This window comes from Manacus vitellinus, unplaced genomic scaffold, assembly GCF_001715985.3.
Source record: "Manacus vitellinus isolate BGI_N305 unplaced genomic scaffold, ASM171598v3 scaffold_15_pilon, whole genome shotgun sequence".
Classification (NCBI taxonomy): Eukaryota; Metazoa; Chordata; class Aves; order Passeriformes; family Pipridae; genus Manacus; species Manacus vitellinus.
In genome coordinates, this window is record NW_021939122.1 from 11050264 (window position 1) to 11075662 (window position 25399).

General features: G+C 57.2%; 1 protein-coding gene across 3 annotated transcripts in view; it reads left to right on the forward strand.

Moving 5' to 3' along the window:
- KCNIP2 (potassium voltage-gated channel interacting protein 2) overlaps positions 1-23937 on the forward strand; it is a 44415-nt gene extending 20478 nt beyond the window's left edge. Inside the window, exons 1-9 of one of the 3 annotated variants that reach the window (XM_025894778.2) lie at positions 7589-7691; positions 18049-18144; positions 19279-19403; positions 19818-19887; positions 19982-20052; positions 20578-20685; positions 21065-21169; positions 21402-21464; positions 21796-23937. In XM_025894778.2, coding sequence (XP_025750563.1) covers positions 7589-7691; positions 18049-18144; positions 19279-19403; positions 19818-19887; positions 19982-20052; positions 20578-20685; positions 21065-21169; positions 21402-21464; positions 21796-21843 — 789 coding nt within the window. In that variant the 3' untranslated portion in view covers positions 21844-23937. Of the gene's footprint in view, positions 1-4068; positions 4244-7588; positions 7692-18048; positions 18145-19278; positions 19404-19817; positions 19888-19981; positions 20053-20577; positions 20686-21064; positions 21170-21401; positions 21465-21795 lie in introns of those variants that run through there. The other 2 variants (XM_018069239.3, XM_025894779.2) reach the window with 2 other exon arrangements.
- Positions 23938-25399: the final 1462 nt, after the last annotated feature.

Below are 25399 nucleotides of genomic sequence, written 5' to 3' on the forward strand. Positions count from 1 at the left end.
CCCTCCCCAGCGCTGGGAGCTGGAGCCATGAGCCACTGCCAGCAGCGCTGCAAGAGGCAGCTGGGCCGGGTGATCCGCTTCTTCTATCAGTTTGTCACCGGCACTCTCTCCCAAGGTAGGTGCCGCCCTGGAGGACACGGGGTCTCTGTTCTGAGGGAGTGGTCTCTGTCTGATGAGTTCTGCGAGGTTATTTGGGGAGGGGGGAAATCCTGTTCAGGTGCTGAACGCTTCAGCTCCTGGCAGAGGGGTTGCACTGAGCTCCGTGTGGAGCAAAGCTGAAGATCGTTCCAGGAGGCCATGAGAGCCCCTAAAGGCCCCCTGTGGACTTGGGGTAATGGGAATGTTCTATTTGGGGAGGGGACTGGTGCAGAGTGGAGCGTGAAAGAACTGCTGTGCACATAAATGGCAGCTGGTCGGACTCTTCCCTGCCGTATCAAGGAATATGACTCCTCTGGGGCCACAGCTGTGCCCTCCATCCATCTGGCCAGGAAAGCCCTGGGTGTGCCCCACAAGCCAAGGCAGGGACACACCCTGATGCCTGCATCTGTTTATGTCCTGGGATGCTTGATCCTGGGGACAGAGCTGCATGCTGTGTGCTCCTGGTTTGCTGTCACAGCTGTGGTAGGACCCTCATCCCCATGCCAGCCCCTGTACAGACCAGCCAGTTGGCCAGGGCCCTCTCTTCTGAGTGTGAGCCCAGAACCACCTCCTAAACCCAAAGGGCACATCTTGGGCAGGTCATCGTGTGCCTGTGTGTGCTGGGACTCCCGTTGTGCCACTCCTGCCCCTGTCCCTGTGCCCCTGTGCAGGGGGCAAGCTGCCACCCCCATGGCCTTGCCCTGCTGAGGACCACTGGGCTGCCCCTCTGAGCAACAACAGTGCTGGGGGGATGCACTTCATCCCATGAGTGCGGGGAAGGCCTTATTGGCAGTGTCATGCCTTGGAGCAGGGCTGGGACTTGCACTGCCTTTGCCAGGACCCAGCCTGCCTGAAAACCCCTTGCAAGTTCTGGCCCCTCCTTGCCCGGGGAAACCCCTGTGTCTCCCCAGCCTTTGCCCATCCCTAGGGCCAGGGAAAGGCGGGGATAGCATGGAGATGCACTTGGCACAGCACTGGGGGTTGGGACATGGGAGCAGTATCCACCCTGTGAGCCATGCCCAGCTGGCATGCTACCTTCCTGCCCACAGGGACCTGAGCCCTGGGATGGAGGGTCCCCCTGCATCAGGGGACAGTCCCCCAAGCCCAGCAGTGTGCCAGGCTCTGGAGGCTGGGTGTGCTGCAGGCAGTGCCAGGTCCATCCCCGCTTGTTGGCTCCACCGGGCACCAGCCAACAAGTCCGGAGTGAAGGGGGAAGAGGATGAGTCAGCTGAGTCCGGCCCTGGGCATGAGGGGCTGAGCTGCAGGTGATGAAGCAAAGTGGGGATGGGACTTCTGTGTGTTTCCACCCCCACCACCTGCAAGGACATCCTGCAGATCTTTATCCCAGTGTCCTGGGCTTTGCAGCTGGGCACTATGGCACTGGGGCTGTAGCGGGTGTCCCCCACAACTGGGTCTCTGGACTGGGCATGCGTGGTACTGAGCAGCACCAAGGGCTGTCCCTACAGCCCTGCTGGGTGTGCACGGGGCTGGGACGGGCACAGAGGGCATGGCTGGCCGTGGGACACTGACTAGCACTGCGAACCCTCTTCTCAATGTCCTCCCAAATTCTCGGACAAGCCAAGGTTGGGTGAAACCCAAAGCCAGGCAGCTCTATGTCCCTCTAACTCAGGGTTGGGAGTGGGATATGGGGCTTGCAGAACCTTCTCCACTCCACAGCATCTACTCTTCCCCAGCCGCTGCCCTGGTCCATGGGTGACCAGGATGCTGCCCCCTGTCCAACTGCTATCTTACCCTATGGTCCCCTTTTGGGGGGCAATGAGCCCCTCTGTTCTCCCTGCATAGGTGAGGGAGGTCCCACGGAGCTCACTACAGAAGGCACTGGGTGCCCGACCAGACGTGCCCCAGGGTGGGGGGCCCCCGGCTGGGTGCCCTAGGGAGCTAACCAAGGACGGGTCGCCAGAGAGGAGAAAGAGAAATGACTCAATCAATTAACCAGATTAAAACTGTGACTTCACCTCCCAAAAATAGCATTTCACCAATATTTTAATGTGCTTATTAATAATCTGCTCGTGCTCTGATTAGCAGCAAGGTAATAAGGGATCAGCTTTAACCTAAATTTAACTCTCCCTAATGGATGATGGCCCCGAGAACAAAAAAAAGGAGAAACTCCTATCCATCAGGCTGGCCCCCCAGTGGGTCAGCATCACTCAAGGTACCTGAGCAGCTGCTGCCCAGCTGTGCCTGGGGACCATCACCTCACTCTGGTCCAGCAAGTCCTATGACACATTTTGTGGAGGTAGTGCCCTAACACCCTGCAGCACTGGGTGAAGAGCACTTTGGGGGTAATCACAGGCATGGCTCTCGAGCAGGGCAGAGCCTGGCCATGGTCAAGGTGCATGGTCCCCTCCTGAAGAGACAGGTCCCTTGACCATGGATGATTCCTTTGTTCTGTTCCCCATCTGCTCCCATTCTGCAGCAAGGCACAGTTCCCTATTCCCCGCTGCTGGTGGTGCTGGGAGGATGGAGATGGGGACCAGCCACCTGGCTACCTGATGGCTCTGGGTGTTGCCCCATGTGTGCTTGTGACACGCTGTGTGCGCGGAGCTGCTTTCTAGGCAAGAAACCCCGCTCCCAGGCACTTCTATCTACACACAGATGGTGGCTGGTAGGGTGGTTAAATTTAGCTGGGTGGCAGGGCTGCAGTGCCAGCAATGCCAGACAGCCAGGATGGGATGCTTCAGCTGGAGGGGGGATGCTTCATGGCTGTTATTATCACAGCCCAAAGTGGGACGGGAGGCACTTGGTGCCAGCCTGTGCTGCCTGTCCTGGCATAGCTGTGCCTGGGGCAGTGTTACAGGGCCTGCCACCCTCCCCAGGGCTGAAACGTGGGCATATGCCAGAACCACTTTGCCAGACTGTCCACTGTCACCTGTGGATGCTCAGAGCAGTTGGTCTTGGGGGAGAGAGAAGGGAGGGAGTGGAGGATCTGGATGCTTGGATTCTGCTCTCTGAAACAGGCACAGCTGAGCATTTCTGTACTCCTGATCCCACACCTGAGTGGCCACATCCCTTGGCTGTAGCTGTAGAGTGGTTATGGAACATCTTGTATGCAAAGAGATTTTGGGGTGAAACACTTGGGTCTGTCTTTCTCAGCCATGTATCTGTATCCCATGGGGCAGCTGATGGGGCCAAGCGCAGTCTGGGGACCAGAGGTGTCTCAGGCATGGGTACAGCTAATCCCACATGGGTTTGGATCTGTGAGTGTGCCCAGGTCCATGGTGGCACTGTCCAAGTGCACCCAGCATCACAGAGTGGGAAACAGGCTAGTTGGCTCTGACTCCAGGCTGAGAAAAGCAGATGATGATCCCAGACATCCCTGGAGAGGTGCTGTGCTGGTACACAGGGGACAAGATACCAAAGCCTCTCTACCAGACCCAGGTCTCTGGGATGACAGAACTGCAGAGACACCTTCCTTGAAGGCCCCATGTGTGGAGCAAGGGCGGACACAAGCATCTCAGCAGAGATGCTGATGTTCACTGATCCTAGGCTGCAGCATCATTCCCTAGGGAGCCCCGTTTCCAGGACTCCCAGCTCCTCCTGTGGGGTGGCAACAAGGGGTCGAGCCCTGAGGATCCCAAGGTCAGCAGGGAACTTGGAGCAGCTCTTGAGCTGTGGTGATGCCTTGCTGGGCCCGTGGCACTGACTTGCACCCACATGGGTAATGAGCCCCGTCTGTTCTCTGCCCCCTGCTTCCTTCTCCTGGCTGATGGTGCCACTCTCCCCCCGGGCCAGGAGGGTTATTTTTAACTGTTTGCCATGTGCTGCCTGAGCACAATTAAGGTAATTGGTTTGGGAGCCTGGCTCTCACACAACGCTCCCAATTACCTGCCTGCCTGCCCGTGCAGCCCCCCGCCTCCCTGCCCGCCGTGGCCGGCTCCTCTGGCAGGGGGACTGTCGGGACAGGGCTGCCCCAGATAGCACAGCGGGGCTGGGTGGGGGGCACAAGTGGGCACAGGGGATGGAGCCATGGAGAAGACATCCCTGCACAACGACAGCCTGCTCTATGCCTCCCTGATTGCCATCCTCCTCCTCATCTCCTATTGGTTCACCACTCGCTGCTTCAAAATCATCAGCGGCATTGAAGGTACGGGGCTGGGGACTTTGGGGGACAGGGTGATGCTGGCCCATCCCATCTGCTTCCACAAACCAAGTAGTGAGGTAAACCAGATGCTTGGTGTGGGAGAGGTGGATTGGGGACCCTCTCTCTGCCTCTCTGGGGCACCTCCATCTCCTCCTCAGTCTCTTAATTTGTTCCTCCTGGACCTGGTCCTGCTCCACTGGTGGCAGCCACCAGGCTGAGCCATGGCAGTATCCAGGGCTGTTTCAGGGTCCACCATGCCGCCGGTGTCCGGGTACTGCTACCCTTCACTGCAAGATGGGGACACAGATGGACTCCCTGGAGCCTCCTGCTCCTGTAGGGTGCCCAGTGCTGATGCCGGGGCCTCAACCTGCATTTTGGGGCTCTAGGTCCCTTTAGGGATGACCTACATCTTTGGTCCTTAGCTGGTGTGTTTGGGAGCTCTGGGATGTGGCAGGGGTCCCAGTTTTCCTGGTGAAGGGTCTCTCCAAGCCCTGCTGCAAGTAGGATGTGAATGCCAGAAATTTTGCAAGGTGAGACCCCAGGGCTAGGAGCAGGGCAGGAGGGGTGGCACTGGCATCACGTGTCTGAGGACGTGCAGAGCCTCTCCTGCCTGGGGTGTGCATTGCTCCATCCATCCGTGTGACCTCTCTCTGCAAAACTCAGCCATGGCCTTAAGGCTTTTCCTATGGCATGGCCAAATGCTGGCTGGCTGCAGGGACGAGGAAACATCCCTGGGAGTGATGCCTCTTGGTGGGATAGGGGGAAAATCCCTGTCCCACTTCTGGTGGGGTGTGTATACTTTCAAACATCCCTTTGCAGGCAGTTGAGGGTCTGGCTCCATTGGTGAAGTCCTACATGTGTCTCCTCCATGCTGGGGACAGCTCCAGACAGAGTAGCATCCCTGGGAACCCAGCCCATCTGGATCTGCCCTCAGTGGGAGGGAATGTGTTCTGGGCAGGAAACCTTGGGGAGTTTGGGGGTGTTGGGAGCTGGGCTCTGGCGTGGTGTGTGGCACTGGAACATGGGACCAGCACCTGGTGCCTGTGCCAGTCCTGGTGGGATCTTGCAGTCATGCTGGCAGCAAAGAGTGGAGGGTTTTTATCAATGGCTCCAGCATGGAAATGTGGAATCCTGACGTGGTGAGTCGGAGATTTATCACTGCTCTGCTGTGGAGGATGGCTGGCATGGGACAGGCATAAGGGCAGGAGGGGAAGCTGTTACCTGTTACCAATGACGGTCCATTCAGGGGCTCAGCAGGTTTGCTTTACAGAGGAACTGCCCCAAACCCTCTTTGCTGGGACAAGCCCTGTCTCAGGCTGGAAGGGCTCCTCTTACTCTGTGTCTGGCCTAAACTAGGTTGCAAAAATAGACCCACAGTGTGCAGGACAGGCACTGGCACTGGGAGCAGCTGGAGGTTTGAGGAGATAATGGGTTGTAACTGGGGTTTAGCAAGAAAAATGGCTTTAAAAATGCAGTTGGCATCAGTGGGAAACTTCCTCTGAGAGTGCAACAGGTCTGTGCCACCCTGGCCTGGAGGGACTGACTCGGGGCAAAACTGGGAGGCAGCCACATGAAATTCAGGCTCAGTGCCTGGAAACTTGCCTCTTTCCAAGAAAAGGAAATGTCAGGTCTGAAAAATTCCAGCCTGAGGGATGTTTCCCCAGGGAAAACTTTCAGCTTTCTCCTCAAGATGCCTCTGATGCATCACTGGCATCTTCTGCTGGCATTAGAGCCTTGGGAGCACATCCCACATGGGCAGGAGATGCTGAGCCTCATGGCACGGAGCCACTAGATAGCCTGGCCTTGCCGTGACCTGGGACTGAGGCACCAGCCCTCTCTGTCCCATGCCAAGGGACAAGTCTGCAGCCTTCTGGGCTGGAAATGGGGGTTTTTGGGGGATTGGTGTGGGACAGCCCTGCTGGGAGCTCTTGTCAGTAACAGCCAACACCTCTGCCATCCCCTTCTCCCTGCTGGTGTCCCAGGGTGACGTTTCTTCCCCTGGTGACATATTTCCCACCCAGCACAAAGACAACAGGGAGAAAAGGGGATTTCTGCCGCAGTCCTGTTTGCAGGGCCCTTTGTGGAGGCAGTAGGGCCTTAGAGCTGGGCAGGGGGTGTGCCCATAGCCTGGGCAAGGCCAACCCACCTCTGCCTGGGGCAGCCGGCCTTGTACCTGGGGGGAACTGTGCAGGGTGGGGAGCAGTGGTAGCATGGGGGCAGCCCTGCTCCCTGCCTGCCACACTGGTGCTGGAGTTAAAACTGATCTTGTTTTGTGTGCCATGTGGGAATTGTCCACCTGGAGATGGGTAGCGCCAGTGGTGTCCCTGGGGGAAGCTGTGCACCCCAAGGGTTCTGAGCCCTGGTGATAGGCAGGAACCAGTGGACACCTGGCTCCCCAGTGGTCCCTGTGGCTTGTAATTGAGCAGCCAGGCAAGAGCTGGAATTGTGTTAAAAAAAAAGCAGAGGAACTAAATTTAGCCCTCTTGGCTGTGTGTGAATGTGTGCTCGAGGCACACTGATGTCTGGGTTCACCCTCTGTTTCTAGCTGCTCTGTGACCTTGGCTGGGTCCCTTAGTCCCACTGCATCCCCAGCCCTTGAATCTTCTTTTCTTCTGCTCATTGATGCACTGCCTGTGGGTCTGGCAGTGTCTTGGGCATCCTGCATCACAGCCTCTGCTCCCACTCGTTCTCACAGCCCTGCTTCCCATCTCCCCTTGGTGCTCCCAGCAAAACAGCTGGACCCATCTGCCTGCTTGGAAATGGGGCAGAGGGAGTTGTTGCCCCACATCCTCTCATGATGCTCAGCCGTGTTGGTCCCCATGGGGCACACGTGTCTGGGGCACAGAGGACAAATCTGAGTCATTCCCATCCTGGATGTTTAGCCAGTGCCCACTGTCCTGCCCCTCCCCATGTCCCCCCTGGGAACCAAGTGCCTTTTAATATCTGTGGCCCGTTTCCTTAGCAACTGCATTAAGCAAATCGATGGAGGTGGTGTCATTGGAATGGGAGGGCATGCCTCCTTCCCCCAACCCTCCCATCCTTGCCACCACCCGCACGGCTCCTCCACTTGGCCTCTCTCCACCCTTACTCGCAGGCACAACCCTGCTTTGCCTGGGCTCTCGTGGCTCTTGAGCTGCACTGCCCCACAGCCTCAGCTGACCCCTGCTTAGCCCAAGCCGATGGCGGGCGCCCCAGAGTAGAGGGGTGACAGCGATCTCCCTACCAGGGACAGGGGCAGGTGTCCCTGAGGCAGATGAGTGGCCCTGGCAGCTGTGTGCTGGGGTGACGGGGCTCCAGGACTGAGGTGGGGAGGGGTGGGGGAGTGAGGGGCCATGAGACACCCCCACCATGAACCTGGAAGGCCTTGAGATGATCGCGGTGCTGGTGGTCTTGGTCCTCTTCGTCAAGGTGCTGGAGCAATTTGGCCTCTTCGAGCCTGTGTCCTTGGAAGGTAACGGGTTTGGGTGGTGCTGGTGCCTCCAGGAACATGAGGGGCAGGCAGTGGGTGTCCAGAGCTGCCTCTAAGGATGCTCCAAGAGTGCTGCATCCATGAGAGAGTGAGAGTCCTGCGACGTGGTGTTCGTCTGCTGCTTGTAGAGGCATAGGATGCAAGGAGTGGGGTGTCCTGCCTGTCCCAGTGGCTGAAGATGTGGGGAGGGGACAAGGCTGGCAGGGTGTCTGCTGTATGGTGGTGACTTTGATGTGTGCTGGGGTGTTGTGGGCTGGGACTGTGTGTAAGTGTGCATGTGGGCACCAGGGTTTTTTCCAGCACCTCTACAGGACCCAGATGTTATCAGAGACCATGGTCACCTCACTCTGCGCATGAGGTGTCAGACTTAGCACCAGCTTGCAGAGCAGACAGGCTCAGGAAGGATGGGTATCTGCTGGGCTCCCTGCTCCTGGCTCTCCCCAGGGCCCCCTGTGGCCCTTGGGCAGGATGGAGGGACACAGAGGGGGCTGTCCAGCTGGGGATGGGCAGTACAAGGTGCTGAGCAGTGTGCACAGGACGCACTTGTTGGAATCTGGATCCGCTCGGGGGATTCTATGCATGGTGGGAGGGAGGTCAGGACTGTTTGGCTAGGTGCTCCCTGGGTTCCCAGGGTGATGTTTGTGTGAAGGGTCCCCCCAACCCTGCCCAGCCTCTGCCCATGCCAGCACACACCCACCTGAAGGATGCTGCAGCCTGCCCAGCCCCTGGCATCAGGGCATGCACTGGGTGAGGGCGTGACAGACAGTTTCCCTGGTCCACTGGTACCCTGGAATGCTCTGCTCTGGTTCTCCAGTGCTAACTCTCACACGGGCTGGGTGTAGTGGTGAATGCTGGCTTCCCTCCACAAACAGTGCCAGGGCACTCCCTGGTAGCACTCTTGGGCTGTACTTGTGGGTTGGCTGTGCCTGGGGGTGGGGAGTGAAGGAGTAAATGGGGGGTCTTCTTCTGATCTTGCAAACCTGCTTGCAGGACAGGAAAGCATGGTGGGTGAAAGTTTTCGTTACTGCTTAACTGCTTGCTATGTCCCTGAGCTCCAGCAGCAGTACTCCTAGGTGGATCATACCAGGAAGGAAACTGTAGCAGGAGCTGACCTGGCAAGCATCCTGCCTTGTGAACCCCAGTAGAGGGCATGCTGATTGTGCCCAGCTTGGACCCCCCTCCCCAGTTCTTCTGGTGATTTGGGGGCTGCCTTCCCCAGACCTTGGTTTCCCCCTTCCCAGTGCTTTTGTTTCCCCGTGTAGCTGCTCAAAGCTTTGGACTAAAGTTGGCATTGACTGCAGCTGTTCTGCATCTCTCAGGTGTGATGGAAAGCATGGAGACAGAGAGCCTCCCATCTTCTGCAGCAACTCTGCTGAGGGGCCACTCCTTGGCTGGTGTGGCTCCTCTATTCCCTGGGGCGCACTTCTCATCCACCTGCAAGTGACTTTTCGCTGGCCTGGGACAGGGCAGGAGAATGGAGATGGGGTGCCCTGTGTCCAGCCTTGTCCCCATCAGCTGTCACCCCTCCAGGGGGGCAGTGGCATGCCTGTCCCCAATCACCTACATTCCCATGGTGGGGAGCTGCAGCTCCCTCTGGCCTGGCTCGAGATGCACCCCAGCTGTGGCAGTGAGAATGGGACCCAGGTGCCCTGGATTGCCAGCAGCTGCTCCCATTGCCTAAAGGTGACCAGAGGAGAGGGAAGCACATTGCTCGAGGGGCAATGTGGCTGAGGTTGAGCTGAGCTCTGGGCACTCTACGAGGAGTTCTGTGTGTGAACAGCAGTGTTTTGGCATGCGGGTGAGATCCTGTTGCATGGGTCACTTCCCCCCGTCGACTTGAGAGGCAGGAGGTAGGAGATTTTGCTCTCTGTGGAAGGTCCTAGGCACTGTTTGGGGCTGAGAAATGCTGTGTCCACTTTAGGGATTGTTTACAAGCCATGACTCGGTCGACAGTGACAGCCCAGAGACCACAAAGAGCCTGAAACCAAACACTAATGGTCAGGTCTGCTAATGGACACAGGGCTCCACCACCTGCTCTGGAGCCATTGATGCTGCCTGCTGCGCTTCCCCTGCTCTGGCTGGTCCTCTGCCTGTGGTTGTCTCTCTGCCCAGGTTGTGCTGGTTTTGTCCCATGGACAGATTGTGCTGGGAGGCATCCTGCCACCACAGTGATGGGCTGGGAATGGAGCACCTCCAGATGGGACTGGAAAAATACCCAAGCCCTGGAGATGGGTTAAGTGGGAGCATCTTGCAGACAGACTCTGTCTGCCCTTGGGGGAACTTCAGGGTTAGTGGGTTCCCAAACTCAGCTGGATGAGGCCCTGAGAAGACTGTCCTCCATTTGGAGCTGGCTCTTCTCTGAGCAAGGGCTTGGACAGAAGCACTGACTGTCTGCACCCCCTTGCCCTGTCTGCTTGGCACTCTGTCCTCTTGGACCCTGCACAGCCTTGGTGGCACAGGCATTTCTGGCAGCAGCAATGGAGCATCTCCCCTGAGTGCACTGTGCTCCAGGATCTCCAGGGCTATCGATGCTGGAACTGATGTTGTTTACCAGCTGGATAATCAATGATGGACTGTGTCACTCCATCTCTGCCCTGTGCCACTGTGCCTGTCCCCAGCCCCAAGCATCTCCTGGCAGAGCCATGCAGGGGGGTTTTAGCCCCCTGCCAAGAGCCTGCTTTGGCCAAGCACTTGGGATGGGGCAGAGAGAGGAGGGGGAGAGAAACACTATCAGTTTGGGCTTCTGAAGTGCAGCATCAATAATTCAGAGCAGAGCAATTGGTCCTGGCTGGGAGGGGGGATGGCGGGAGGGAAAAGGCGGGAGAGCCACCCAGCCTCAGATTAATATTAGATGAAGCTGCAGATTGCTGTTGGCAGGATAATTGGTGCCTGCCCAGGGCTGTTCCTGCCTCAGCTGGTCAGGGTCTGTGCAGGGGGAGGCAGGATTGGGGGTGTCTTGGAGAGCCCCCAACACGGGGTGTGCTGGCCTCTGCCTTCCTTTGGTGGGGTGCTGCTGCTGTCCCAGAGCTGAGGATCCGGAGAGGGAAGCGGGACTGGGGATGGTGCCAAACTCCTCTAGAGTCTGGGGAGAAACTGGAGGGAGTGGCAATCTGCCTGGGTGCCACCAGCACCCCAAAAGATACCAGGCAGGAGGGTGGTGGCAGTGAGCAGTATGGACACCTCCTGATGGCTGGCTCAGGGTGAGGGTTCCTCCAGAGAGGGGAGAAAGTGAGCATCCCTGAGGTGCTGGTGAGAGCAAAGCCCCATGCCAAGCCCTGCTTTCCTCCTGCTTTCCAGGAACCCTGAATAGGAGTGTTGCGTCTTGGCTGAAGGAGGGACTGGCCTTTAGGGATGTGATGCTGGAGTCCCTGGGCTCAGGGCATCATCCAGCCTGGTCGGTTTGACAGACCCCAGAGGTCAAGGCAGGCTGGCTGCAGAGCCATAGATCTTTGAAATCTAGCCTGGGACAGGTACAGGTGCTCCGGGTGGAAGTTCTGGGTTCCCAAGGGTGCACCAGAGATTTCCCCATGTGCAGTGGATTTAACCCTTGCTTTTCCTTTTCCAAGGGCTAACAGGTTTTTCACCTGGGCTGGGCAGGGTCTGGTGGCTGCATCAGGATAGAGCTGGCTCATGGTGAGGGCTTGCAAAGGAGGGGAAGCAACAGGGATGTATGGTACCTCTGATCAGGCCCTGAGCTTGGATCCCAGCATAGCCTTACCCTCTGAGTCAGGCTGTAGCTGGGCTGCATCCTGCCGGCACTGGGATCCTGGAGAAGATCATCTCCCCTCTGTGGAGCCTTTTCCACATGCTCCACACCGAGGGACATCATACCTGGTCATCCCTGTGAACACAGGATGGGATGCACTGTCTCGCCCTACCTAGAGGGGGAGGTGAGAAGAGGACTTGGTCCTGGGTCTCCTTGGCTGTGACTGCCAGGGCAGGGCAGCTCTCCCAGCCCTGAGTTCCCCAAGGTCCCCAAGTACCCACGGTGCACCCTGTGCCTCTGCTGCTGCATGGTGACACGTCCTGCTCAGCCCAGCCAGACCTAATTAGCTTGTTGAATCTCTTCTCCCTCCGGCCTTGTGTTAATCACTTCTCACATTGCTTCCCTCTGAATTCCCTCTGGCCTGGCTTGCTCTTGCTGTTGCTGATGTGCCTGGAGGGGGGAGCAAGGGGACCCAGCTGGACATAGAGCAGGGCCCCCACTCTGCTGTGTCCTGCCTCAAAGACGGGCTCTGAACCAGCAGACAGAGGGGTAAGGAGATCACTCAGCCACAGGGAGGTGAGAAATCACAGGCTGGAGAAAAAGCAATAAATCTAGAGAGCAAAGGAGTCTATTGGGACAATCCTTCTCTGGAGCCCTGCTTGTTGGTGAAGGGTGAAACCTCGAAGTTTAATGAGAGAGGCTGGAGGTCTCTAGCACAGGGTTGTATTGAGTGTTGTGGGAGCTCAATGGGGTCTCCTTCACCTCTTATCTGTGAAGGGCAAGACTAGACCCCCAAAAGGGGCACAGGTGGGAATAGAGGTGCACTGGACTGGGATGTATGAAGTTGTGGTCCCTGGAGTGCAGGTAGCAGGAGGTCTGATGTGCCATCCATGCTTGGCTGCAGCATTGCCTCCCAGGGAAGATGGGATGGGGACAGGGATGGGGATGGGGTTCTGATGAGATGGGGATATTGTGATGGAGGTGCTCCTCCTGTCCCGAGGGCTGCAGGGTGCTTGGGGGAGGTTTGGAAGGATTAGTGTGGTTTGGGGCATTTGTGGGGGCATTAGGGTGTCTAAGGTGTCTGGCAACATTAGTGTTAGGATGTTGGGTGGGAATATTTGGGGACACTGGAATGTGTGGTGTTCGGTGCAGGATTCTAGAAAGTTAGGATGTCTGGGGAAAGATAGGGTGGGGGAATTCTGGGTCTGGAGGCACTGTGATGGAATGATGTGTGGGCTGCTGGGGAGTGGGGACTGTTTGGACTATTGGAGTCTGGGGGCAATGGGTTGCAGAGGGCTGGTCTCTGTCAGATGATGGGAAAAAGGGCTGCAGGTAACTGGGGAGATGAGTGGGAGCTGGGAGAAGGGAGCAATGGGTGTGAGGTGCAGCACCACGTAGGGCAAAGCTTTCCCACTGCTACAGGAATTAGTGGCTGTGAGGGGAACATGGTAAAAGAAGCTAGAGCCCCTTTGCCCTCCCTGTGGGGCTGTGCTAGGACTGCAGAGGGAAGAGGCTGCTGTGGGTGTTGAGCTTCCTGGTTGCCAGGTGGGTGTTGAGGACAGGGCTGGATGTGGCCAAAAAAGAGGACCCAAAATATGTTAGAGCAATGGATACAAGACCTGTTGGTTGTGCCGGGTGAGGGTGGGAGTGCAGGGAGCTACACGGTGCTGCTGCCTTGTTTCCTTTGGCTGCCTTCCTCAGCTGTGCCACGGACAATCCAGGCTCAGACAAGGGCTGCAAACAGACTTTGTGTGAGTGTGATTTGGGGTTTCTTTGCCTCCATCCCCTCTGCCTCCTTGCTGGCGCTGGGGATGCTGTGAGGTGAATGGACTACAGATCCTATCCCCTTGGGTAGTCAGATCTTGGAATGGGAGCTGTGATAGAAGGATGCGTGGATAGGAGTGATCAGAGGCTGAGCAGAGGGACAGGAGGAGAGGAAGGCACTTTGCCCGTGAGGTGCTTTCACCCCCCTTGTCATGGAGGATGTCCCTGAGCTGCCTGGGATCTGGCTGGGCTGTGGCTGGGCATGTCCAGGTTTTGTCCCTGTGCCTTACTGGGGAAGGTATGGATGGCATCTGTGTAATAGGTATGCAGAGCACCAGTTCTCTTATGAAATATGGTGTTTGCAGCCAAGAGGAGTTACTGCTCTGCTGGGGCATTTTTTTGGCACTCTGGATGTGCCACTGATTCCTGCTGCTAGAGAGGTTCCTGTGATGGGATGGGGGCAGGATGTGTCCCTGTGTGTGGGTTTTGCAGCAGGGTGATGTTCCAGTCCTGCAGCCTTACCTGCTCCATTTGGAGAATGCCTGTGCTCCACAGTCCCTTGACACCTCTATCCTGACCCATTCCCTGCTCACAAAATTTTATACATGGTGTGGTCTGAAGAAATTATTATTCTGCCAATATCTCCTTTGGGTACATCTAGGCTGTCTGGGAGCACTGTCATGGGCTGGGGGTGGGAATGCTGCTGTGAGCACTGCTGTGAGCACTGCTGTGAGCCCTGCTCTGCTCTGCAGCCCCTTCTGGCCCATGGCCCTATCTTCTCCTTTTGGGATCTGCTCAGCACAAGGGTCATTCAGCTGCTCCTCCCTCTGGCACTGGGGAATATCTGCCCCTGAGCTTCTGCTGTCCCACGAACCATAGGTTTAACTTGGCAGCTTTACTCCTCCCAGCTCTGGGTGTCCAGACTGAGGCTGCCCCTGTCCCACCCCCAGACAAGGACTCTGTCTGGCCCCCGCCAGCTCTGATGTCATTCCACTGATGTCAGCCACAGTGGCTGCTGCAAGGCACCTCGGTTACACTTGGCTCTGTCATTGCTGACTGATGAGGGTCATTTACAGAGCTGCTGCTGGTGGGACCCATCCTGACATCCCCTAGGGTGGCTGGGGGAACTCACTCTCTCTTTCTTCTGCCAGCCTTCATTGCAGACCCCAGAGAGCTGTGGTTGGTGGCACTGCCTGAGGCTGGGTGCTGCCAGGGATGGGCAGAGCTGGGGGCTGAGGTATCCTGCTTAGAGCTGAGCCTTGCACAGGGATGATCATCAGCCACAGATTTTAGGGGCAGCTATGTTCAACATTGCTGCCCAGATGGACCCAGTGCCATGGCCTGGCAGGGGGAGCCTGGGGACTTGCCTCTGGCCTCCAAGGGAAAGGCGATGCTCTGGAAGGGGATAGAGGCTCTTTTACAGAAAAGAATGTATTCTGGGAACTGTTGACCTCTTCCCTGTGCTGCCAGGCTGTCTGAAAAGGGTCCTCTCATCCAGCAGCCTTGTGCCACCCCAGCACTGCTCCTAGGGCAGAGTGCTGTGACAGATCAGCCTTGGGGTACCAGCTCCTCCTGATCTGCTGACTTGACCCGGTGTTGCCCCATGGAGCCAAGCAGGGTTTGTGAGAGCTACATGACTGGTGGGCTGCTGGTGCTCTGCTCCCCTCCTGGAATGGTGCATGCCTGGGAGCTGAGCTGGGGACACTGCAGGGGGTCTTGGTGCTGTGGGATGCACATTTTCCACCCATCATGGCGATGCATTTATTGACAGGTTACTGAGAGTGATGGGGGAGTTTTGGCACTGCCTGTTGGTTTGTTATTGTAGGGTCTTTTCTAGCAGGAGGATGCTGTGGAAGGGATCTGCTGTTAGTCTTCTCAGCCAGCTGTCCCTCGGAGGGCACTGGTGGCTGTGGCTCTGAGAGGACAAGGACATCATTATGCATCAGGCTGACCCTGGCTCCTGCTTTTCATCTGGAGAGACTACGGAGCAGCCCAAGCTTGAGTTCTCTCTGGGAAAGGGGTGTCAGCCATGTACAGCACTGACCCCCCAGCATGGTGGCATTGCCTGGATCCAGCTCCCAAGGACAGATCAGCTGTTGGTGGCTCAGTACAAAGTGGTCCATGGCTGTCCTGCTGGTGATCACTGCTGGGACCAGGGATCCACTGTTATAGGTTACTTCAGAGCCAGTGTGCAGCAGCCTCTGGGATTCATTTCAACAGCATGTGGAGGTGGGAATGGGAAATTCCTTCCCCTTGTTGTGCTGCCCAAGGATGGAGGCTCAGTGTGTGTGTGTATGTATTTTGAAGTTGCCAGGCTGTGGAGTGATGCATGGGAAGTGACAAGCCACTTAACCTGGCAGACCTCCCACCGCGGATAAAACACTGCCAGCCCTTTCCATTGGCGTGTTCTGTGCCAGCCGCTGGATGGCCCTTGCAGAAGGGTGGAGAGCAGAGTGGTATCTGGAAAAGGAGCTGTTCCTGACATGGACAGGACTTGGTGCTGCAGATGTCCCTTGTGCCCAGTGGCAGCTCATGGTTGTGCTCCACTCCTGGTCTTTGGGCAGAGCTGTTTCCCAGCAAGGGGGAACCGCCAGATTTGCTTGTGGTTTGGATGCTGAGGACAGAAAGGGGATGGTGTGTCCTACCCAGCAGAGCCCTTGGAGACACCAAAGCCAGGACAGCAAAGCCCCAGCCTGGGTCACCCCTCTCCTATTTTTAAGCTGCATGTGCTGAACATGTTCCCTCCCCTGTCCTGGGGACCCAGGAATTGGGCCCCCTTTGGTTTCCTCCTTAAGCAAATGCCTATGTTCTTTATTTTTTTTTCTTTTTCCTTCTTTATAACAAACTAAAGTGTAACTTGCACCCGACCTGACCTACTGCACGTGCCTATACCTGCTGCCCCTGTGAGTCCAACCACAGTTTACTCTCTGTTGCATCTCTCTTGCTGTGTGGTTTCCCTCCTGCCCTGCTCCCTCCCCAGTCCATGACCCTGGCATTGGGTGTTGCTCTGCCCATCCTGTCCCTTCTCCTTCTCCTCCTGGGCAAAGAGGACATTCCTGCCTACCAGGTCTGTTCCCACAGCTCCACTCTGTTGGAGGGACCTGGCAGCAAAGCATCCTTGGAAAGCTGAAAGGTGCAATTTCCCTTTCCCTCTGCAAAATAAGGCCCTGGAAACATATCTGGGACAAAATCATGGTTTATGTATAGCTGATGCCCACTTCTAGGAAGGAAAAATCCTCTTTCCTGTCCTGCCTGCAAACCCTGGGGCAGACAGGAGCCAGGTTGTGCTTTTATGCCAGTGCCATGATCCTGGTCCTCACTCTTGCCTGTCATCCCCTGACGAATGCCAGGGGGTGCATTGTTCATTCCTATGTGTTTGTACATCCCTGGCACCCTGCTGTGGATGCCACTTCCTTGGGGAGAGTTTTCCCTGTCTGAGTGGCTTTGTGTGATGTCCTGCTAGGACAAAGACCTCCTGGAGCTGTTCTCCATCCCCCAGAATGATGGATCTCCCTATCCCAGCCCGCTGCATTGGTGTAATCTCAAAGGGTCCCAGGTCCTGCCTGTGGGCACTCAGAAGCCTACCTGCCTAGCTGCAGCTGCTGGATGCAGACCCACATCCCTATCCTCATGCTGGGTACCATGAAACACCATTTCTCTGTCATCTGGGGCTTGTCCTAGCCCCCCAAGGCTAAGAAAGCTGCAAGAGAAGCCCCATCTGCTGGCCCCCTAGAGAAACAACTCCAGAACCAGGGTTTGGGATGCGCAGGCATTGTGACCTGCTGCTTGCAGGTGTCCAGGATGCTTGGACCAAACGCAGTTGCACCAGAGCCCCAAAGGGACTTTGCACCTTTCGTATCATTTGTGCCCCATGCTGCTGTCTGCCTCCCTTTGGGGGCTGGAGCCCAGCATGGCCTTCATCCCCTCCTCTTCCTCCCTTCCCCACCTGCAGCATTAGTCCTGTGCTGAGTTTGCTGGCTTGAGGCACTGCGGGAAGGGAGGGAGCGGGTCTGCAGCCATGAGGGAGTACCAAGTGGGAAAGATAGGGCTTAGCAAAGTCGTTGGAGTCCAAATGGGGGAATAGGGTGTGGCAGGTGGGTCAGTGCAGTGAGGGGACCTACTATTTATGCAGGGTCACTTGAATGCGATGGCCATGGGCCAGGCTGGTGTGGGGAGCCCCTCACCCTGCCCCATAGCCTGGCCAAGGCAAAGTCCTGAGCCTTGTTCCCCTTCTGGCTGTCTCAAGCAGGTCCCTGGACTCGGGTCCCAGTGTTGTGCTGGGGTGGGGGTGCATGCTGCAGTCTGGACTGCATGGCGGGGTTCGGTGCATGCTTTGCCTTCAGCCTTCAGGTGCCAACAGGATCAAACCCAGCCTGAGCTCAGGGAGGATGCAATGCCCAGGCTCAGCCAAAGGCTATTTCTTGGCCTTCATCCTACCCTGTCTCCCTGCACAGTTCTATGGGGAGGGTCCCCAGGGAGCAGATATTTGTCCTCAAGGCTAAAGGGCAGAGTCCAGCTCTGCCATCTCCTGGGTTTCTGGGTGCCTGAGTGTCTCCAGTGCTCCCTGACATGCTCCGATGTGGGGGTGCAGAGGTGCTGAGTGTGGGTAGCTCAGCAGGGTTGCCCCTTTGCCACCCCCATCCTTCCCAAGGAGGGAAATTTGCGTGCCGGGTTTGTCCTGGGATGAAGCAGGAAGGCTGAGCAGAGCCTCGGCTGGGCTTTGCCTTCCTGCTCCTCCAGCCTCACGCTGCATGTGCTGCCTCTGGCCCCACTCACCCCGCGCCGGGTGCCCAACCCTGCTGCCCGCCGGGACCGGGGCCGATGCTCTGTTAACTCTTCTTCTGCTTGGTGACTCCTTCTTTCTTCCAGGCAATCCGCCAGTCCAAACTAAAAAAGCGCTGAAGCAGCGATTCCTCAAACTGCTGCCCTGCTGCCGGCCCAAATCCATCCCCTCGCTCAGCGAAAGCAAGTGCTTCTTCTTGCCTTTGTGTGTGTGTGTGTCCCCGGCGGTGCTGCTGCCTGCTCTCCGCCCTGGCCCTGCCTGCGGGAAGGGGACGCCTCCGCCTCTCCCCTGCTCTGGGTTTGGGGCTATCAGGATCAATCCTGCCTTGGAGGGGTCCGATCCCGTGGGCTCTGCACCAGCCTCTGTCCTCACCTGCCGACGGGCTGGTTTTCTTCCTCTCCAGCTCCCCGGAGCAGCTCCCAGCGGCAAGACCGGCTTGGGAGCCGGCTCAGGGCAGCCGGACTCTCCTGGCGCTGGTTTAAGGGGTGGGGGGTTGTTGCTCAAAGTTCAATGTCGGTTTGGAGATGGAGGTGTGATGGGGGGATGAAAAAGGCTGAGCAGGGAGTGAGCGCAGAGCCACTTAACCCCCTGCACTGGGTGTGCTTGGCTCCTCGGTGAGTCCAAGCCCCTGCTCAGGGTCTCTTTCTGCCCACCGGTGCAAGCCAATCGCCCCTGGGAAAAGGTGAGTATGGAGGGGCAGGGGCTGAACCATCCCACGGAGAGGGGGTACTTGCTATGGGACCACAGCTCCTCTTGGCTGAAGTGGGGTCTGGGGGTGCTGGCTGCTGCAGGCAGGGGTTGTGCAGCTTGACAGATGGGTGGGGAGAAGCCATTGATGAAGGTGGGGGCACAGTGGGCAGGATGGAATCTTGAAAGGCTGGGGGGCATTTGGGGCTGGGAGTTCTGGAGGGGCAACTCTCCTGCTGGACATGAACCCTGGTGCAGCACAGACCTGCAGGACATCAAGGGCCTCAGCTCCACAGGGCAGACACTTGTGCTGGTGGGAGGAGAAGGGCGGGCAGGCAGGGAGGGTTTCAGCACTGGAGGGGTTTCACACCCCCTTTCTGCTCAGCCTGGGCTGTGCTGGAGGCTGGGGGGGGGTGTTGCCCAGTGTCCATCCCTGGTCTGCCCCTAGGGTCTCTCTGAGTGTCCCCTGCTGGCATAGACATAACTCTGGCTGAGCAGAGCACCCCAAAAATATGTCACCCTGGGCAGGTGTGAGACCATGGGATGTGCTCTCCTGCCCCCTGGCATGACAGGGTAGAGTAGGACAGTGCTGGCCTCAGCTGCCCTCTCTTCCCCTGGGTTCCTTGCAGACAGTGTTGAGGATGAGTTTGAGCTTTCCACCGTCTGCCACCGCCCTGAGGGGCTGGATCAGCTTCAGGAGCAGACCAAGTTCACCCGAAAAGAGCTGCAGGTCCTGTACCGAGGCTTCAAAAATGTGAGTACCCCTTGACCAGCTTTGATAGCCCCACCTCTGCTGCCATGTCCACCTCAGTGTTGATTTGCACCTGGCAGTGCCCAGTGTTTGTGAAGGCTGTTGGGACCTTGAGGTTGATGTTTATATAAAGCTACAGCCTAATCCTGCCTCCAGTGAGCTCAGTGGGGAGACCTGATCCTGTGCTCCATTTCCTTGGATGCACAGAGCCCCCTTCCTGGGTGCCTGGGATGCAGAGCCCCTCCAGTGAGGGGTGCAGCCCACAAAATCAGGGAGATGCTCCAAGCAGCCTTACCAACCACCCCACCAGGTGTGCAGGGCAGGGAGCAAGGCAAAGCAAGGGAGTCACAGGGATTTAGGGTGGTGCTCACCCCCCTCCTGCAATGTGGAAGTGACGCTGTGGCTTGGCCCTGGCAGGAGTGCCCGAGCGGCATTGTCAACGAAGAAAACTTCAAGCAGATCTATTCACAGTTCTTCCCTCAGGGAGGTGAGTGCCCATCCCCGTCCCCACGCCCTGCATGGGTGCCTCTGTGAGGCAGGGGGTCACACAACAGTCCCTCATACTGCCCTTCTCCCTGCAGACTCCAGCACATATGCCAGCTTCCTCTTCAATGCCTTTGACACTGACCACGATGGGTCTGTCAGCTTTGAGGTGAGCTCTGGCCAAGGAGGGGGTGATGGGATGGCAGTGGGGCAGGAAGAGTGCATCTCTTCAGGTACTGCGGGCTGGGATCAGCAGCATTGCTGTTGCAGATAGATGAAGAGCTTTGCAGGAGCTGGTGGAGTTTATTAAATTCCCAGAGACAGTAGAAAAACAGTGAAAAGCAACAAAAAATGGCTTTCTGTATTTTCTGGCTAGTGTCTTGTATGATATGTAGACTGGCAGAAACAACCATGGCTGGGTCTTGTTCAGGCTTTGGCTGAACAGCAGGTCCTGATGCACAGTGTCCTCTTGGGTGCTGTGACTCAAGGGACTAGCGTGGGACATATACGGGGCCAAGCACTTGTTTCTCCCCAGGCTCTATTCGATACCAATATTTCCCTTCTCAGCCCAGCCCGAGGCCACATCTGGGCTGAGTTCCCCTCTGCTGGAGGGACAAGCAGGGCAGTACCCTTTGTGTCTGTGAGGCCCTTTGTGGCTGTAACTCCCATTTGCTTGCCTTGTCTATCCTTGCAGGACTTTGTGTCTGGGCTGTCCACCATCCTGCGAGGCACCATTGACGATCGCCTGAACTGGGCCTTCAACCTCTATGACCTGAACAAAGATGGCTGCATCACCAAAGAGGTGGGATGGGGGGTCCAGACAGGTCCCCAGGACCAGCACAGGTTTGCACCTGTCAGGGACAAGGGCAGGACTCGGGAGTGTTGGCTGAGCCCTGGAGGAGAGCTCAGAGGGTCAATATTTAACTAAGCTTAGCTCTGCAAACATGTCCCTCCTGGCTCCTTGGCACTGGTGTGTCTCTGGGATGGAGGGTAGATGAGGGGTGTGCTGCTTTGGGGCTCTATCACACATGCAGGCACACACATGGCCCACACTGTGCACAGAACCAGCAGAAACACATCTGAGCACCCCACAGGTCTTTTGGAAGCATCCTGACAAAGATGTGGGTTGGGGACTGGGTGGAGACAGAGCCCTGTGTTAACCCTGCTTCCCTTCCCATCAGGAAATGCTGGACATCATGAAGTCCATCTACGACATGATGGGCAAATATACCTACCCGGCCATGCGGGAGGAAGCGCCCCGGGAGCATGTGGAGAACTTCTTCCAGGTGAGCTGAGCATATCCTGGGGAAGCAGAGCTCCAGCACTGAGCCAGTGACTGCAGTGGGTGCAGCTGAAAACACCCCACACTGAGGATGAAGAAGAGCTCTGCTGGTCCTGCTGGGTGCTTGGGGATGGCTGCCACAGAGGTGTGCTGTGTCCACCCTGGGCAGGGGGTACTGGGCTCTCCCTGGGCTGGGGCTGTCCCTGCTATTACCCCTGTGATGTGCTTGTTTGCAGAAAATGGACCGGAACAAGGACGGTGTGGTGACAATTGAGGAGTTCCTGGAATCCTGCCAGAAGGTAAAGCCACCAGCAGCTCTTCTCTGGGCTGGGTCACCACCCTGTCTGTTGGAGACCTTTGTCCCCCACACTTCCCTCCTGGCAGAGAGGGGATGACGCCAGGGCTCCCAGGGGCAAGGCTGGAGCTCTGCTTTGGGAAGTGTACCCATGCTGTCATCCCTGTACAGATGACAAGAGCCATGCATCCCAGCAGGGCTTGGAAACTGCCTGTAACCCCTGGGGCTCTTGACTCATGTGCCAGAGCTGCCATAAGGGTAAAGCCAAGTTTGGGGGAGCTGCTCAGATTCCTGTTCTGTGCCCAACTTGCCCACTTCCCACCTGCTCCTGACAGGACGAGAACATCATGCGGTCCATGCAGCTCTTCGACAGTGTGATTTAGCTCCCGGACCTGCCTCCAGCTCAGCGCTCCTGACACTGGGCCCAGAACCTGCTTCTCTCTCTTGACTTTTCCTTCGAGCCTCCCCTCCGCTGGCTGCGCAGACACCCCCGAAGGAAGGGACCTCCCTTTCCGGAGATGCAGTCAGCGCTGAGATCTTCCCTTTGCCCTGAGCCGGCTCTGCTTTCCTCGGGGGATCCCAAGCAGGTGCTCCCAGACATCAGAGCATGGGCATGGCTGGCACAGGATGAGCATTTCACCTGGATGGACCTCCCTGCACCCATTCCTGGTGCAGAAGCTGCAGCCTTGGGCTGCAATAGAGGTTTTTCCCCATGCACACCACCCCGTGCAGCTCCCCTAATCCTGATCCTCCCCAGCCCCAGGAGCCCCCAGTCCCGGCTCCAGCCCAAACCCTCCAGTGATGCTGTCTAGAAACCACTAAAGTCTTGCAAAGGGCCCCAGTGCCTTGGCTTCCTCCCCTGCCCTGGCCATGTCCTGCCATGGGGAGCATGTCCAGCGTGCCAGCCACCCTCCCTGTCCAGACACGGGGCCAGTGGGTGGGCAGAGGGACCATGCCTGGAGAAGGCAGCCACATGGGCACCTGGGGCTCATTGCTGCATGAACTGTGGGGAGCATCCCCTGATCCCAAGGGTCCTGGTTAGACCTAGGAGGCTCATCCTGACAAGGGGAGAGGGGAGACTAAAGGAACTCCGAGGTGACTTCTTGTGGCACAGGTCCCCCAGAATGAAGGATGCGAGGCTGGAAGGGATGCAACCTCAGCCCCTGTCCCTTGAGTTCAGGGAGCTGGCACACAGGGACCTCAGGGAACCACTTTGAGGCTCCAATCAAGAGATACCCTGGCTTCCATGTCCTCAGGAAGGGTTGGAAAGGGTATGAGGACACATAAAAGAAGGAGATGTGCTGAGCTCTGGTGGCTGTCCTGGCCCTGAGAGCTCACAGCCATGCTCTTGGCATCGTTTGCTGCTCCCAGGCCCAGGCTCATCCCGGCCCACCTGCTGCCCAGGGGCTGGGGAATGAGCAATGGGACAGAGAGGTGTCCCCACAGGCATAGCCCTGTGCTGGGGATGTGGTTGAGCTGGCAGCTCCTGGGAGAGATAGCTGAGGCTGGGGACAGCCTCATGGCTGGAAGTCATTGCCATGCTGCTGGCAGGCTGGAGGGTCACCTTGGGGCAGGGGGGCTCATCCCCATCTCCCAGCATGGCCAGGTGAGAGCCTGCGTGGGGACCCTGGTGCTCCCCACATCCTTGTCACCATCAGCTCCTTGGAGCTGGGTGTGTGCAGGCAAGCCTGTCCTGCCCACATACCACTTTGAGTTGAAGCTGAGTGATGCCCATGTGCTAATGATCCCATGCCAATGCCAGAGGCCCTCCACAGGCATTGGGAATGTACCCAGCCTTGGCAGTCCCTGACTGTGGCTCTAGCATCTGCATCCTTAGCAGCCAAGGGTGATTTGGGCTGGCCTAAACTGCAGTGTCTGGGATCAACTGGGAAGGAGTGCAAGGCCAGCACCCACGTCAGGCTGGGCCCCAGACCCAGGCTGAGCCCCTGGTGTTGGAGATATTAGAAATCCCCCCTGGGGCTCTGAGCCAAAGCTACGGGGCCACTTCCCAGCGGGACCATCCTTATCCCATCCCTTGTAGATATGATGTGTTTTTTAGGTTCATTCAACACATTATTCACCTCGCAGAAATGACGTGTTTTTTTAGGTTCATTCAACACACCCTTCATCTTGCAGACCTGTTCCCAGGTTTGTTGTGGGGCTGAGCTCCCACTTGCATTCTCTCAAGGGTGGGAGGGCAGGTATCCCAAACCTTACCCCTTGCGTCCCTTTCTCCCTGTTCTCCCTCCTCCCAGGCTCTCTGGGGTGCCCACAATCCCCCTCCCACATGGAGCAGATGCCGCCTTCTCCCTCACGCTGTAGGTCGCATGGAGTGACCCCCTGCCCCGGGGCATGGTGACCCACAACCCGCTTGGCATCTCCAGTCTGTATATTTTGTATTATAACAATTATATGGGTAAAAAAACCACAAACAAACAAACAAACAAACCAACCAATAAAATCTAACCACAGTCGCTATGCACACCACCGTTATGTTTTTGCATCTGTCAGCTGTCTGGGGTGGGGGTGAAGGGGAAATGTGGGACTGAGAGTCTCTGCAGAGGGTGGCAGCCTTTTTGGGGTGCTGTGGCTGCAGGGTGCTCTGCAGAGGTTGCACAGGGGACAAGGTGTGCGCTGAGCCTGGCCATGCCATTGATGGTCCTGGGCGCATCTTCCCCTCTAACCCACTTTTCCCAGTATATCCTATCCCCTGAGCTCTGTTTGGCTGGTTGCTATTTTGGGCAATGTATCCAAGGGTGTGCCCTCTCATGGCACAGGGATGCTGTGAGCCACTGATGGGATCCCGGCACAGTGATTCACTCCAGCATCCTGAATACTGCCTAGAAACACAGGCATTTTGTAAAAGGATTAAATCCCAACACTGGGAGAACTGTTACTGCAAGATTAGTTTGGCATGACCAAAGCTATGAGCACAATGCCAGCTTCAGGGTCCAGTCACTGCCCAACTCTCTATAGGGTGGTATGAGAGTCCTGTTTATTTTCCACCCAAATTCTGTGTATTTCTCCTCTCTAATCCCTCTGTAAAGTCTTGTGTATCAATACAATTCAGCTAGTTACTATTTAGGGCAGCAGCACAGTTTATATTTTTGCTCTTTGAAAGCTTTAGCTTGAACCTGGTGGTAACCAGAGATGCTCCTTCACAAGGGGCTCTGCTGCAGCTTCTGGAGCAGGTACAGATGGAGATGGAAATGCAGCCGTCTTGGGTTTCTTGTCACGCCAGACAGGGATAAGCTCAAACGTGGTCGAAACGTGATGTGTCTGCCGTGATGTGTGCGGGCTTTCTCCAGCCCCTCCTCCCCAGCCAGGTCGTTCAGCAGCTCTTTGCTCACTGGTTCCTTGTTGGCTGGTACCTGCTGCGGCTCCCAGTGCTGGCAGGGATGGAAGGATGACCTCGCTGGCCTCTCTCCACAGCCACATGGGAGGTCATCTACTCAGCCCTGGGGTCTCTGACTCGTGCTCCCAATGCAGCTGGAAGTTCTCTCAGGAGAAATGCCATCTGACGTTAGACCCCTCCTCTGATTTACTGAGATCCACCTCAGCTTTGTATCCCATCTTTCAGCATTCTCGTAAGCCTCTTCCAGGCACGGAAACACCTCCGACCGTAACATCGGCCGTGCTGTGGGAGGAGGGAAGAGTGGCCGCAGGGGCTCTCCCCTCGGCAGCAGCTCAGTCTCCCATCCGCGCCACAGCCCCGGTGGATCCTGCTTAGCTTGCGGGGCACCGCCGCAAGTAGGTCACGTCTCACGGGAACCCGCGCACCCTTTGGCCCTGCGCACGCGCAGACCCGCCCGCGCGCCGACAGGCGCATGCGCAAAACCGAAGTAAACACTCCACTCCCCATCCTCCCTCCCCCACTCAGCGCCGCTTCCCTACACAAACCGCAATGCGCATGCGCGCCATCCTCGCCACCACCTCCCT